The sequence below is a fragment of the Leptonotus elevatus genome, chromosome 8, assembly GCF_054856555.1.
Source record: "Leptonotus elevatus isolate MCC_2025b chromosome 8, RoL_Lele_1.0, whole genome shotgun sequence".
Classification (NCBI taxonomy): Eukaryota; Metazoa; Chordata; class Actinopteri; order Syngnathiformes; family Syngnathidae; genus Leptonotus; species Leptonotus elevatus.
This window is the reverse complement of record NC_141246.1, coordinates 11,523,132-11,540,415: the sequence shown is the minus strand read 5'-3', so window position 1 is coordinate 11,540,415 and position 17,284 is coordinate 11,523,132. Positions and strand designations below refer to the sequence as shown.

The window sequence follows — 17,284 nt, the reverse complement described above, 5'->3', positions numbered from 1 at the left end:
TTTATACTCGTTGAGCCAAATGCGCCCACGCGAGAGGGCAGCTCTGCCTAGCCCATGTGCCGATGTATGACTCTACGGTCTTAGTTGGTTTCAACAAGATATGTGTGCCAAAGTGCAGATAGATAGGAAGATGCTGAGCCACGAGGACAGGTCAAAGCGACACAAAAGCCAAGCTCAAGTCACCTAATTATTAAGAGGCCTAATATAACAATGTAATTTCAATTTTACAGCTGTAGGGGTAAAAAAAAATTACTGAATAAAATCTCTTAATATCACATAGATAAGAAGTTCTTCACAAGGCTGGCAAAAATGAAATTAATTAAACTTAACAGACAACTGAGTACAATGATATGATAGGATCAGAACCTTCAGATGGGCGGCTAATTATTTTTGATGAGATTGTTTTTTATCAACTATTACGCCGCAGCAAACTCTTTCAAGGAAAGTTGAAAGCTCGGCAACAATGTTTGCCTGGGGCTATTTGTTCCAGGATGAGAATACCAAACTTCCTCTCGAAAGAAATCATAGTCGAGACATAATTAAGTCGGAGATCACACAACCACAAAAAGTCATAACAATCACCAAACATTATCCACATGTTCAAGGTCACTTATTTTTTTAGGTATAATACTTCTTTTATCAGCAACAATTTGCTCTCTACATGTCACCTCTCCCAGAGAAGCAGTGGGAAGTTCTGTTTTGTGCCCAGGGACCAAATCCAGATTCTGTGTCAGCGCCTTGGTCAATGAAACTGACAGAACATCAATCTCACTTGTTTTTTTGTTGTGGGAGTTAACAAGCATGCAAACTACACACAGAAAGGCCCCCGAGTCCGGTTCGAAGAGCGATTCATGTCAGCAGTGGACTTAAGTGTCTAGTTAGTTAGCTAGCTAGTTGCAGCTAGCTTGTGACTGTTACACCATAACAAGTTTCACAGCATAGAGACATTTCAACAAGTGGTTCAAGTCAGTTCGTAATGGTGGATTTGTCACCTCACCAACGGGGTTAAAAGTCAGCCTGGAAAAAGAAAACAAGCCATCCTACAAAATGTGGACAGACATGATGCTGTGAGTTTTTTTTATTTTTTTTATCTCCATGCGGCTATAAGACTGCATATATCTGCCCGCATGCACTCTGTAGCCTGGAGTACTCTTGTTGACTTCTCTCTCACTCAATAAACAAAGGATCTGTAAATCGTCAACACCAAAAGGCTGAAGGGTGGGAGAAAGAGCAAGAGCGAAGACAAACAAGTATGGCAGGATTCCTACACATGGTCAGGAAAAGACAGGCAGAAAGACAGGAAGTGAGTAAAAAAAAAAAAGGGGGCGCGTTAAGGAAGTGGCGGCGTGGGCTTTACAATACGCAGTAACCTTAAACAAAACTGCCTGATTGGTTCCTCTCTCTCTCTCTCACGCACACACATTCACATTCACATTCACAGACACATTACACACGCACGACTTGAAGAGTGGGGAGGGGTGCTTCCGAGGCAAAACGATAATCTAACCGGAGGACACAAAGCATTCGAGGCTGCATGGCAGCACAAACATTGGACAGGGCTGCATACTGCGATAACACACTGTCCCTATGGCTGGCACACACACGTACACACACACACACACACACGTACACACACACACACGTACACACACACACACGTACACAGCTTGTGGCGAGTGGCTCGAGCTTGCTGATAAGACAGAATAGAGCACTTCAAAGCAGCGATACTTTCGAGATAGAAAGCCACCTCAGCTAATAAAGCCTCCATCCAAATGGCTGGCAGGGCCTGACAAGTTCAACTGCTAATTTTGTATGCACATTTATTTCATTAATTTGATTTTTCTTTACAAACACATCCAACCCGCGCTGGATTTTCAGTTATATAAGCATGGCATGCTGAGGTCAGCTCTGGTTTGAGGCCTACTCCTTGTTCAAAGCAAAAAGCTTAAGGGACAAAACATATTTTTGTTTTGTTATATCGGTACTCTCTCTGGACTTTACCTGAAAAGAAAATGAGCTCTGCAGTCTGGGCATGTTTATAACATTTAAAATCTAATCAGAGGGGTTCTTCTAATAGTTTGGAGTTTTTCATTTTAGTTCAGTGGCTCTTAACATGGGTTTGATCGAACCCCAGGGCAGGATTCGGTGAGTCAGTCCTTAAGCTGCATGGACATGGAGAATACAAGAACACAATGCTTTCTAAATTCAAAGTGAAGAGAGCCAGATTTGTTGAAAAGGCTACTCTAAAAAGTTGAATACAATGATTGACCGGGTACTGCACAATTTTGAATGACAAAACACGTGCGCATATTTTATGGTCACATACATGGTCTGCCATTGAAGCCGCTGCGGCAGTCTAGCTGCACATGCCGGCAATCTACTTGTAAGAATGAATTGAAGCTTTGTGCCTTGGTTAACAAGCACGTTCATCGCACTGCTGCCGTACGCTAATTTTCTTAAGCACATGCTGCAAAGCTCACACCTGGCTCCTTCAATTAGTGGCACAAACTTCCAAAAGGTTTTTCATCTCCACCTTTTTCCTTGAGCCCATACCTAGCCTCATTTGTTTTTTTTTTTAACACCCTTTTCAATTAAGGCTGTGTTTCCACCTTGTTTAACAAATTTATCTTTCATATTCTAAGCTACGCAGATAGTGTGATTTGTCGTTCCAGTACTCGCACCAGACACCCGACTCTGCCTCTGATTGGCGAGCACCTGTTGTTTGAATTCATATGCCTGACTACTTTAAGCCGTGCTTATTCCTCACTGTAAGTCTGCAATCGGTTGTGGGCTCTGTCAGTTGTCTTTCATAAGTTCCCTACTTGCAAAACCGTGGGTTTCCCCTCCACCCCGGCATTCTGAATATGCCAGCCTAATTTGGCAGCGGCCCGCTCTGTAGATGGAGAATCGGTGTGGGAGCCAAACACACGCAGACGGCCTGGCAGGAGCCTTTCAATCGATAAGGACACACCACAGGCAAAGAACAGGTGTTCCAGGCTCTCTAAAGCAAAGTCTCTGGTGAGGAGGCTGCGTCGTAATCTGTTTAGCAGAGGAGAAAATGAGTCTGGGAGTGAAAAAGCTGCGAGAGAAGCGATGGATGCAAGTGGAAGACATGAGGAGAGAGGAGAGCGAGTGTGGAATAAAGCCCCTGAGGAGAGAAGTGAGAGCAGCAGTATTAAGGTGTAAGATTGTGATTTCACACTTTGCAAGTTGGTAAAGTTTAGATTTAGCGAGATTCACAAATATTCTCATAATATGATTTATCACTTTAAAATGTAACCCCCACTCACGCACACGCACACGCACACACGACGCTTTGGATGAAAAAAAGAAGTCAGCAGTAGCAGCTCAAGGACACACAGGCACACGCACACAAAGCGGTGTGTGCTGAGGCCCAGAGTAATCAGCGATGTGGTGAAAAGGGTTCTCCACTCCAGCCATAAACCCGTGTTATTCTCTCCACTTAAGCTTGTTTCCAACATTTCCTGCCATGCTTATCCCTACCGGCTGATTGCAATCAGGAAGGAGAGGTGGAATGAAGGGGCAGAGGGGAGGAAATGACAGCGTGAGAGGAGGGATGGGGAAGAGGTAGAACAGGAGAGGAGAAAGAGGAGAGGAGAACAGAGGAGACAAGGAGAGGACACGAAGGGAGTAAATAAATGGCCGAGGGTTAAGACAATAGCTACTCCATGCTTGACTTCCCAAGGAAATGGGACACTGTGATCTCAGCCATTAGGGGGCTGAGAGGTGAACTTTTAAATTTCCGCTAACTGACAGAGTGGCGAGAGGGGCCAAGTCGAGTTCACCCCTGTATGGCCAACTATTAAACACAATGATATAATGCCACAATTTGATTACGCTCTATGATTAAGGATATCACTTCTGACACTTTGAACATTTATGCGAAAGGGGTTGGTGCTAATTGAGTTTTTGTTTGTTGCTTCGAGAGGTCACCCATACTGCACTGCAAAGGGGATTTGGTACGGTAGTGAACAAAAAAAAAAGTCTATTGAAACCACCGGTAATTAAAATATATAGAAAGAAGAACCACATTTTCGCAGAAGCGTCATGAACAGGTAAAACAATTGTATGTTTTACCTTGAAGTAAATACACAAACAATGAACTAACTAGAAATTTACTAGGTAAGTTAACGAGTATGTAAGTGGGAAAGTATGTAGGACGGTAAATAGGTAAGTAAGAAGGCAAATAAGAAAAACGTAGGGTGAGTTGACAAAAAAAATAAAAAATAAAGATATACTGTAAAGTAATTTTGAGAACATTTATTGTATTGCTGTAAAAACTCAATATTATTATTTTTTACTCTAGACTATTAAGAAAGCAAACAAATAAGATTGCTGATATCACAATTTAATATAGTATAACATAATTTTGACCTTAAAGGCTTCTCTTCCAAGCTGACGTATGCGGTAACATACAAATTCATTTCAACTTTTCGGACCTGCCATTCATGCGTACTTTGTAGCTCTTGTATTATTTTCTCTCTAAACACTTTTCCTGGTAATTTCCAGCTCATAATTTGTTCCAACCAGACTTGTGAAAAGCGTACTGTCCCACCAAAGCACGTATCTGTTTCACAATTCTACATTTCAAGATAGCTTAGCGGTTAGCATGGCTTTTCGATCTCTCTCCTTACTCGGTGTGTCACATGCTTTGTTCCTTGTCTTCCTTTACAGATAACAATACTTGCCAGAAGTGTTGCTCATTTGCGCAATAGAGGTGGGAATTTGTGAGGAGTCAATCTAATCCAAGGAAGGTGAGTGTTTAGCCGAGCTAGCTATCCAGGACTGAGAAAGCAGTGAGTATGGGTGACTCTGACATGGATGCACAATTTTTTATTTCTTTTCTTTTTAGCAGCTCGGAGCTGGTTAAAAAAAAAAAAATGGTGCTGGCATTCCATCCAGCTCCATTGTCAGATGTGCTTGAAGGCATTTTCACATTGAGGCAGATATAATGACTTCATCAACAGGCGTTATTGTGATTGTTCCGTAGAGCCAAGTTTATACCAAAGGTAGGCCAAATGTATACCACCCGCCGCATATGCCATATGCCCGTTGCCTTCCTTTTTAAATGCATGTGCATTGTGCGCTAGCGGCTTCTGTCACCCGAGCTTAAATAGAAAAGATCAGCGTAACGCTAAAGCAGGATGCAGCAAAAACGAGCGCAACAAAGCTGGGAAAGGATGCAGATGCAACATGAATTACGCTTGTGACTTTGTTGGGGAGAAAGAAGGAAGAAAAAACTTTCCAAAGAGGAAGGCAAAGCAGACTGGATGTGTTAAATTATTCAAACGTTTCATCTGCGCCATGCTGCTTGCGTTGGCTTGGACTCTACAATATGCATGTAAGAAGACATGATGAAACAAGTCCATAAACAGTAGTGAGTTTGCATGGGAATGTTTGGGGGGTGAAGGGCGAGAGAGAGGGGCAATGTCGACGAGTGACTTTGACTTTAGACATTCATGCACACACGGCCTCAATAGTATATACATCTGAGGACGCTCCTTATGTGATCTGGAATAGAGTCGGGAACAGAAAAAGGGGGCAGATTAAGTGGGAGATAAGGAGCAAAGCACGATAAAAACAAGGCTGACTAAAAGAAAGATATATGAATAAAGGAAGGGGAAATGTTGAGATTCCTGCCATTGTGAGTGCTTGTGTGCGCGACGACGAGCGAGTGAATGGGGGACTCAACCAACAAAGACTAAACACAAACAGACGTGGGACTAAATACAACGAAATGCTTCACTTTCTTCCCAAGTGCCAAGAGAGGGGAAGAAAAAAATGCATTTCAAGCAGCCAAATTTCCACTGCCTACTACTTCAGTCTGGCGCAGTACATGGGGGTATTTATGTGTCACCTTTTGCTTAGCCCGAGAAGATTTCTTGACTGTGATATTCAAAGCCTGATTCTGAAAGGAAACCTTATAGGAGTTTTTTTATTATTTATTTTTTAAACTGAGCTGTGCCGCTGTATCGGAGGTAAGCTGGTAGCATATTGATGAGACTTTTAAAGACTCTCTCTCACTCTACCTAGCAGAAACAAAATACCACAAAGTATTGAAAGCACATCGCAAAAAACTAAGCAAAGCAATTTTAAAGTTTTCTTCAAGCAAGCAGACACATTTGGACAATTTTGCCAAAGCAGGTCAGAATGTGCGGCTGTCAAAAGAAAAACATGTTGTCAGCTATGAAGTTTTAGGTTTGTGAATCTTATTGAAAAGGTGAATAACAATTTGACATTAGGGGGCAGTCAACTGTACTTGAGCAAGTGAAGGTGTTAGATTGCTTCATTAAAGGGTGTATAAATTCATACCTTTAATGAATTAACCTAAAATCCTAACCTTCACTTCAGTGCCTTTTGTGTGTTTTATGATGGTGATAATTTGAAAAGTTAGGTTGGAAAGTTGTCCTTCATTAATTGTTTGCTCAACTGTTCAAAAAAATATATATATCTCCCCTTTTCATGGCTTCACTTTTTTTCTTGTTTGACATGTCGAAGAAATCGAAGCTAGAGCCAAATCAGTAATGACACGGAAACCTTCGCATGGCCTCCTTTCCTTGGCCTGCTTCCTGGCCTGAATAAGGGAAGGTACGAATACAATTAAGCCGAAACGGTGTCAGTTTGACCGCTGTTAGCTTCGACTACGAGTATGACTACAAAAAGTGGAGAAAATCAAACTTAACTATGTCGTCACAAATTTTTTTCGGAGGGATGCTATGGCACCACCGTGTGAAATTTCACACTGTTGCGGTATTATCCCGCTTCATAGGTGGTCTGTAGAAGACTGTTCTTTTGATTGCTCATTATTGGGAATGTGAATTACTTGCCGACAAACAAACAAACGGCGGTCAACTGCTACATTCAATGCGAGTGATCTCAAGATTTTAATTTCAGCATTCTGGCGCCCCTGTACTGGCCATAGGAGGCTTTAATCATGTTCTTCTCGCTTATTTGCTAACAACTTAACATATTTACACTGTCCAAAACTCTGGTTTTATGTTTATGAAAAAATATATATTTTTTATTATTAAAAATAATATTTTATTAATTATTATTAACTCATTCACTGCCATTGACGGCTATAGACGTCAAAAATGTATTTGATCTATTTCTATTAGTTTCACATTTTTGTTAACTCGAGTATGAAAATCTAGATTTTTTTATTGTACATTTAGAACAGATATACAATTTGTGATTAATCGTGAGGTAACTAGTGAAGTCATGCAATCAATTAATTAATTAAAATTTGTAATGACCTGACGCCCCAAATTTTTAATACTATTTTATTTATCGTGTCAGGCTTTTAATTTTTTTAAATTGTAATTAATCGCATGACTTCAATAGTTAACGCAAGATTAATCACAAATTTGATAATTTTGATTTAAAATGTACAATAAAAAAAATCTAGGTTTTCATACTCTTGTTAACAAAAGTGAAAAAAATGTTAAACTACTAGAAATAGTTTAAATGAAATTTTGACGTCTATAGCCGTCAATGGCAGTGAATGAGTTAATATTGCCACTATTATTGTGTGTATGTTCTTTTTATTTTTTATTTACAAACATTATTTTTTGCTTGTTTTGCTGCATTTTTATTTTATTTTTTTAAAGTGCCCTAAGAATGAAGTTGAGTTCAATTGAGAGTTACAGCTTTACTGCAGCAATTTGATGTGATCTCTATAATAGAGGCTTACTTGTCACTCTATTTTCCCCACAATGAGAAAATCATGCAGTTGAGGTAGCTAATTTATTCCTCGTCTTCATTGAGCGATGGCATCCAGGGAGGCGCAGAGTAAAGCAGCGAGGCCGCATTGATTGTATGTATTTATCTCTCGCTGGTCAGCAGTCCGGCTTGTTGATGTGCATTGGAGGTCATTCTCCACATTGAATCCTCATTGATCTCCTCTTTAGAGCCTCCTGACACACCCAGAGCTCCATTATGACAGTGATCACACTCAGGTGTAAACCGATAAACATGTATGCGCAATCATGAATAGGATAGGAACAGGATAACTACATTACACACGTGATGCACACGATCACACCTTTTTACAGCAGTGATCGGTATAAACCAAGTTTGGTGCCGCTTCCCGTTGTAATTCTGTACTGCGCCACTTAACGGCATGTAAGAGCACGCGTTAATTCAGACAACATTTAATAAGACAGCCAGACTGTCTTCAAGACTCCATTAAAAGTGTTGAAAGAAGATTACGCTTGGAAAATAATACTTATGGCCTCAGGCTAACACACCTGTGTGTCCAGAGTTGGCTCAATCATCACATTACTGTTTAGTATAAAGTGATCTCTCAACTTGATTCAACTTGACCCCATACTCTCACACACTTAAAAAAAAACAACAACAAAAAACTGGTTCATCCATCTAGGTCGTCCATCTGATTAGACAAGTAACATATTCATGCATATTTAAAACTAGATAGCTGCATATTAATATTTGCCTGTTTGTTTTGTTAGCTAAACTTTGAACCAACAGAGACTGAACCTCTTCCCACACCAGAGCCCTAAACAATGCATTGTGCGTAGGTGGCTCATTGTCAGTTGTGTCTGGTAGCAAGAAGAAAACAAGTAAATAACACAAAGCGAACAGCTGCTTTGTTGCACACAAATCTGCACGGAAAAACAAAAGTGAAAAGGAAACACATTTTGATGTAACAATAACACTGTTCATTAGCTGGAAACTTAATATGAACACAAGAGCAGTTGGTACTATTGTAGCTTGCAAGAAAGAGCTAACATCATGAAGCATAACTGCATCCATTAACATTATGGTAAATGTTAGACTCAAGTGTTGTATATGACCATAATTCTCACTGTCAGTCTATTTAATTATATTTTTTTTACTTTATTTTTAACAGTAACTAAATGTTTGACTTTAGTCATTTTGCTTTGTGTTAGGCTAACATTTGTGAGCTAAATGAACCCAAATCATGCTAATTCTCACACTTATACTAATATACTATTATGAAATAAATGTTGGAAAATGTTTTCAACATTAGCTCATTGTATTGTCAACAAACAGTAGCATTGCCACAGATATAGGGACTGAGGGAAAAAAACGAACTCATTTTTGGAAGCTCCACAATGTTATCGTTAACATGCTAATCCTCACACTTATAATGATACTTAATTTACTATTAAGAGGTAAATACTGAAAGATGTTTCCAATGCTAAAATACTGAATGGTCAACAAACAGTATACAGCATTGCCACAGATTTAGGGACTGAGGGAAAACAACAACAACTCATTTTTGGAAGCTCCACAAATGCTGTTATCGTTAGCATGCTAATCCTTAAACTAATAATAATATTTACTTTAAAAGGTAAATACTGAAAGATGTTTCCAATGTTACGATATTGTATGGTCAACAACCAATAGCGTTGACACAGATTGAGGGTGTCATGGGGAAAAAATAAATAAATCGGGATCCACATCAATGCTGCAAATTGAAAATACAGCACTATTTTCTAGGCCATCTGTCAGACATGTGCCCCTTGCTACTCACTCATCACTCCCCTTCAGATACAAAACAAACTACAGAGCTTCCGTATGTCATTGTCCTATACAATATGACTCATCCTTTGATAATCTTAGCGATAATCGAGCATTTTCCATTTGTTAAGTTGTTTAATGAGGCTTGTTTACGCCACAAAAAACAGGAAACATGCAGATTTTCTTTCAACTTGCTTTTTGATTAGCATCAAAGAAGGCAGTGCCATCCAACTTCACAGGTTTTTTTCTTTAATCACTAAAAATGCAGATAACCTGAGTGGGGTGGTGAGGGGAGTCATAATTGAGCACTATGTTGGCACAGATGGTGATTTTTTTCTATCCTCTTTATGATATTTTTCAGAATTTAATTATTGGCGATAAAGATTAGCGACTGTGAGTATCCCTTATGTCACTACAGGAAAAAAAAACAATTGGCATTAAATTATTAGAGTCATTACAAAAATGCCAAGGTACCGCTAATATTAACTCATTCACTGCCATTGACGGCTATAGACGTCAAAAATTCATTTGAACTATTTCTAGTAGTTTCACATTTTTTTCCACTTTTGTTAACAAGAGTATAAAAACCTAGAAAAAATGTATTGTACATTTAGAACAGATACAAAATTTGTGATTAATCTTGAGTTAACTAGTGAAGTCTTGTGATTAATTAATTTTTTTTTTTTTAATCGCCCCTAATAAAAAAATAGAAAATTATTATTATTGTAATTGAAACTAATAGAAATAGTTCAAATGAAAAAACAGCCTTCCCAAGACTTATTTATTTTATCCCACGTGTCGTAGTACAAAGCTGAAAGCTCTGAAGGTAATGGAGTGGCAAGAGAAGTGGTGAGATTTGGATTAAGAACTCACCGTTGTTGCCAAAGTCGAGTGAGTACTTGACCACGTGATAGTTATTCCACACGTAGAGGAGGTTGTCTCTCGGGTTGTAATCCACGGCAGCGATGTACTGATAGGAGTTGGGGAACGGGATGTTTACGCTCGTCTCCTTGCTCTTGTCCGTGTTGTACATGTAGTCAATCTTGTTCCCGGTCCCTTCGTTGTCATCGTCTTCATACACCGTCTTGACTACGTACAGGACGCCGCAGATCATGAAGGCATTGGAGGCGGAGCGTTTGTCATAGGTGGTGTCCCAAGAGCCTTCGATGCGTAGGGTGTACGGGTTTAGCTGGCTCACCACCACGCGCCCGTTGTTCTGCTCCGTTGCATAGATCACCCAGAGTCCGTTCTCGTCCACCGCCAAGTCGATGTCCGACTTGCCCCCCCAACGGTAAGGGGAGGTGTCGTGATAGTTAGCGTTGGCAATGATGGCCTCGCCGCTTTTGATGCGCGTGCGGAGGTCAAACTTGACGATGTTACGCGTGCGCTCTTTGTTGAAGAACAAGGCGCCGTCATAAACCACAAAGCCGGTGCCGTCCACGCGATGCGGCAGTTTGTACGTCGTGGTTGGCCGGCCTGCAATGAAGTCTTCCTTGGATGAGTACTCAGTCAATGTGTCTGTGCGGTACGGAGTCCAGGGCATGTAGTAAATCTTGTCTGATGCCTGCAGCGGGTCCTTGCACCAGGCGCCAGATTGGTGGTCGGACTCAAAAAGATGTTCGCTTTGGTACACTCCTCGCAGAATTCCAGGGCAGAGAAACACTAAAGGGTGAATAACAGCATATTTACATTAGAGGCTTTTTATGGAGGCATAAAATGTCAACTAGCCTGCCTTTTTCCTGACAAATACATTAATTTTACATTGTGTTGCAACTTGGCTGAGATTGTGTTGCGATGAGCCATTATGATTGCAGAGCACAGCAACAGATAATGCCAACATATTGTAGCTAAGACAAAATGGGCACATTTGCCCACCCCCTCTTTCCCCAAGTCCCACTTTCCCTCCCATCACAGCTCCTCATTAGTTGCAGAGCTCTTTCTTCCTGCCTTTCTCTTTCTGTCAAGATTTTTTTCTCTCCCTCCGCTGTTTCTGCAATTGCTACTACAATTAATTTCCCACTCTGTGTTTGGTTTTGCCATCTTGGAATACGGAGGTCATGTTTTATGAGCAATGAGGGAGATGCAGTGAATTGTGGGTGGCTCGTGTGACCACAGTAATAGGGACTTCAGTAATTTTACTGGAATGTAGTCCCCTTAGTACACACAAACTACCGGTATACAGTATGTATATATATATATATATATATATATATATATATATATATATATATATATATATATATATATATATATATATATATATATATATATATATATATATATGCTAAACGCAGTGGCTCAGTTATAAGCCTGAATTTTCAGATAAATAAATAAATGTTCAAATCTTATAGTGTACATGTACAAGTTTACTGATTAGTATTTTCTAAATTTGAGTTAAAAAAAATGCAATAATCAATTTATAGATTTGTATCGGGATTAATCGGAATCGAATCGTGACCTATGAATCGTGATACAAATCGAATCACCAGGTACTAGGCAATTCACACCCCTAATATATATATATATATATATATATATATATATATATATATATATATATATATATATATATATATATATATATATATATATATATATATATGTAAATGAGACACAGAGAAAGCCGTGCCAGATGTTCATTGCGGCTTTCCACTTCTCAATAATATAATTCCAGATCCTATGCAACAGACTGAGAACATTAATTGAACTTTGATTAGGTATTCAAAGCACTGGTGTCATTTTCATTTCACATGGGAAGAATCTGAAATATTAAATGTCAAAGCAATCCTCTATTCATTGGCTCGTCATGAAAATGTGCTTGACCCTTGGAGAGTTTTGTTAAGTGACGTTCTACCCGATACCGCAGAATAATATGGAGTGTATCTAATGAGAACCAGTGTTGCTAAATTGCCTCGACATGCTAAGATCAAGCTGTCTTAATAGAACCACAATGACAGCGAGATGGATGGGCTTTGACCGCAAGGCGCACAATGTTATTTAAGAACATGCATGTTGTTCTTACCTTTTTGTTCGACCTCTGCCAGGGCCATCGAGGAAAGTTGAAGGGGAAAAAAAGAGAGGGAAGACAGAAAGAGAGAAAAGTTAGAGGGACAGGAGACAAAACTTGATTAACGATGCAATAATAAGGAAATCATGATAATAAAATCTCCGATCTTCATAATTGTGGTCGTATTTCATCCTAACCTTGTGAAAGTGCAAGGAGGCTCTCCATGCGCGGTGGTTAATACGATTACATAAAGGAGGCGGCTGTGCTACAACCTGCTTTGCACATCTCATGTGTTGCGTTCACGCACATTTGAACTACAAAGTACCCCAGGTGATTATTTGAAGGAGCCATCAATTTGACAAGGGATGTTATTTGTACAGATGCTTGATCAGCGATCAACGAGTTTGGAGAAAACGATAACCGATCACCGATTCGATCAGAAGATAGAGCAATGTATCTTTTTTAATACTATTATATTTACTCTATAGTCGATGGCCGGTATTCACGAGGGATAGTGACTGGTAATTATTCATAAAATGATAATAAACATAAATATAACATATAAATGTCTTATTGCGTGGAGTTGATTGGGCAAATTAAGACATCACAGCTGACCACCCATTTTGCATAAAATGCTAAATATTGTCAGATCCAAGGTTATTTTAGTTAACAAAAACTAACAACAAAAAAAACAAAAAAAATTCAAAAAACAATTTGGGTAACGAAATAAATGTCATCTAGCAGCAGCCAATAGAAAAACACCTTCAGTTGACGTCACTCCGAGGTGACACATTTGCCTGCTTTTTCATTTAACTCAGCCGAAATGCAACACTAAGGAAGAAATGTGTTACTTTTTTCATTTTACTATGGTGTTTATTAAATATTGCGCAGAAGTAATACACATTAAAAAAAAACTTAACTAAAACTAATCATTAAAAAAAAAACTAATAAAAACTAACAGAAAAACTCTGAAAACTAATTAAAACTAACTAAAAAAAATAAATAAAAAAAACTAGGTAAAATGAAAATTCCCAAACGTTAATAACACTGGCCCGATCCCATTCCAGCCAATCAGATCGGTGTCTGCTATTATTTTCCTAATTGTAAAAAAGGAGTTTTCATTTTGTGCAGAGACACTCATCCGAGTTAATTAAATGAGGCGCGGCATCTATTAGCGCCGAGAATGTGAGGATATGCGCCATCCTGAACAGGTTTTACTCATAGTGCAGGAACGACCGTGCAGAAACAGGAAATGACCCGAGGACGCAAGCTTTTAATGTATGCTAATAACAACAGAGTAAAAGAAAACCACAAAGCTGATGTGATTACTGAGATTCCATTTCAGTGGACCAAGTGATATTGAAGCATTCCAAAAAGGCTCAGCGTTGCACGGCGGGCGAGTTAATGCTTTGTGAACGTCACCTCCACTGTGTGACTCTGGTGTACGATTGTGCAGATGTGAGAGATCACGCTGATTGTGCTGCTTTGCTCCATTCCCAACAAACCAATTCCCTCTCTATTATATTCAAAGCACTCTTCTCAAAGCTCACTTTGGCTGAGGGTTATTCACGTCGCCCCCTCAGTGAAATGTGCACACTTGCTCAGAGCCTTTAAAACATATGAATTCCATTCCACCTTAGTCCCTTGGGGGGATGAGTGGCTTGCGAACATAGCAGAAACCTAATCCTGCAAGCAGTTCTACTTGTGTCTTTCAAGACAGTTAGCTACCTGCTGAATGGAACTGCTCCCCTGAGAGAAGAAGAGGAGGGGCGGCGCGGACGATGCTTTCAAGGCATAACATTTGGAAGGACTTTGGACAAGTGCTGTCACTATCGAATTTATTAAATAAAAAATAAAAAAATCTCCAAACCATTATTTGATTATTAAAATAGTCGATTAATTTGATAATCGATTACTTGCTGAATAATTGATTCATTTTGACAGCTCTACTTTGATCCCCCCAACCTTTTTTTTTTTTTTTTTTACAGCACAAAGGACATCTGAATGTGTCCATGCATTATTTAACACGTTATAGCCAAAACTCATCAGCACCCACAAACATGTGATGCACAGAAACATGGAAACACACACGTACATATGTGGCCATTAAATCCCTAGCTCATGAAAAATGCATGACAACTGATGCGGCTTAGAACAACTCCTCCTCATAAGCAATCTCTGGTAAAGGGATGGGGTTGAACTTAAAACGAGAAAGAAAGAGAGAGAGCGAGAGAGAGAGAGAGAGAGAGAGAGAGAGAGAGCCTTCTAGGCCTTCTAACACCCCAAAAAATACCTGAAAACAAGATAGTAGTCTTCTTAACTCATTCACTGCCATTGACGGCTTTACACGTCAAAAATGAATTTGAACTATTTCTGTTAGTTTAACATTTTTTCCACTTTAAACAAGAGTATGAAAACCTAGAAAAAAAAGTTGTTATTGTACATTTAGAACAGATATCAAATTTGTGATTAATCGTGAGTTAACTATTGAAGTCATGTGATTAATTACAATTAAAAAATGCAATCGCCTGACAACCTAATTTATAACAATCTTTTATTTTATTTTTTACAATAATCATTTTATCAAAAAACACATTTTTAATAAACTTTTTTTTTTAAATAAACTTTTTTCAAAAAAATAAAAGATTATTAAAATTAGGGCGTCAGGCGATTAATTTTTATTTATTTATAATTAATCGCATGACTTCAATAGTTAACTCATAATTAATCACAAATGTTATATCTGGTCTAAATGTACAATATATTTTTTCATACTCTTGTTAACAAAAGTGGGAAAAAAAGTTAAACTAATAGAAATAGTTCAAATGAATTTTTCAAGTCTATAGCCGTCAATGGCAGTGAACGAGTTAAAAGAGTTGTAAGACAAAGTCGGTGGCGTATGCAAAAAGAGGAGGGGGTGATGGAATGACAAACATCACACACTCTTGGATGCCCATATAACGCCTGCTGTTTGGAAACTGTAGATGGAAACTCGTGACATTGAACGACGACTTCAATTCAACCGAGCTTCCTTCGTATCCTTCAAAAAGCGGAGAATGCGCCTGCTCCAAGGTTGCCTTCCACAAAATGAAAATCGAGCGTCAGCAACAAGTGTAGCAAATGACACACCAAATGTCACACAAATGCCATTCAATTTGTTTTGCTGGCTCTTGTGTTCCCACATTAGCGGACCTTTCAGTCAGTGAGCTCATGGAGGGACAATTTCTAGATATCCTTTCTTGTGATTTCAAAGGAAGTACTGCAAAACATGTCTCATCAATTACTGGCTTCATATTTTAGTGTTCGGAGCAAAGCCGAATGGCTGCACATATTGAGACCTTGAGGTTTTTTTTTCAAGGTTAAATTTCAAGTCATATAGCTTTGTGCAAAAACAAAAAATCGACACAACAGTTAAGTACTCTATATACTTATGCAATTGATAGTATTTTTTTTATATTAGTGTGTATGTGCATGTACGTGATTATTGATGAATTGGGTCTTAGAGAAATTGAGGCACATTGGAGTGCAATTCATGGCTGCAACTAAAACAGGAACATTTGATTGTTTATTTTTTATTTTTTCCGCACTCACTCACACAAACATGGTCTCCCAGGCAGGAAACGAACGCACGCCAACCTGCATCGTGCAACATTTTTCAGGAGTTGATCTAAAAAATGGCATCATTTTTTTCAAGCAATGTTTTGTATACTATTTATTTTGATTTTTTTTCTTTTTAAGTTTGACCTATAAAAGTTTACACACGTATTTTTTTGTACAGTTGACAAATTTACAACGGTTCAGGAAAAGTGTTGCTGAACCTAACCTTTAATTCATAAATATTATGTACTATCATACATTATTATTATTATTATTATTATGAAAAAAATGACTGTTGATTTGGAACAGTGCAAAAAATAATCTAGAAAAGTGAATTGCTTAAAAAAATCAGTTTTAAAAAATTGCGTAACTTATTATTTGTAAATTTGATTGAAATTGCATAAGCATTCTGGAACACCGAAGATAAGGTATGTATTCGTTTCAGGTGGTGATCTAATTTAGTTTAAAAATATATATATTTAATGGAACTAAAAGAAAATGATTAATACATGATATTAACTCATTCACTGCCATTGCCGCCTATAAATGTCAAAAATTAATTTGAACTATTTCTATTAGTTTAATTTTTTTTCTACTTTTGTTAACAAGAGTATGAAAACCTAGACATTTTTTAATTATCTTTTTTTTTAAAGAAAAGAAAAGATTGTTAAAAATTAGGGGCGGCAGGCGATTACATTTTTTTTATTTTAATTAATCGCAGGACTTTAATAGTTAACTCACAATTAATCACAAATTGTATATCTGTTCTAATTGTACAATATTTTTTTTCTAGGTTTTCATACTCTTGTTAACAAAAGTGGAATTTTTTTTTTAAACTAATAGAAATAGTTCAAATGAATTTTTGACGTCTATAGCCGTCAATGGCAGTGAATGAGTTAATATGCTGCGATTTGCTGGCAACCAGTTCAGGGCTCCAGCGCCCCCCGCGACCCTTGACAAGCGGATAAGAAAATGGATGGATGGATGGATGGATAATATTAATTATGAAATCATACTAAAGAACTTCTGGGTTTATGATTGTTTCCCATTTTATTCTTTTCTTTTTGCAAACTCACACTTACGAGCAACGTTCACCTTACTTTGCAGCGGTGTGAAGATAATTAGCATTTTTATTGAAAACGTATGCTTTAT

The 17,284-nt window shown here is 38.3% G+C and overlaps 1 protein-coding gene across 11 annotated transcripts in view; it reads right to left on the bottom strand.

Moving 5' to 3' along the window:
- Positions 1 to 17,284, bottom strand: part of adgrl3.1 (adhesion G protein-coupled receptor L3.1) — a 175,540-nt gene that overhangs the window by 66,557 nt on the left and 91,699 nt on the right. For all 11 annotated transcript variants that reach the window (XM_086083290.1, XM_086083282.1, XM_086083281.1 and 8 more), the window contains exons 6-7: positions 12,551 to 12,565; positions 10,402 to 11,190 (exon numbers count right to left, since the gene is read on the bottom strand). In XM_086083290.1, coding sequence (XP_085939416.1) covers positions 10,402 to 11,190; positions 12,551 to 12,565 — 804 coding nt within the window. The remainder of the gene's footprint in view (positions 1 to 10,401; positions 11,191 to 12,550; positions 12,566 to 17,284) is intronic.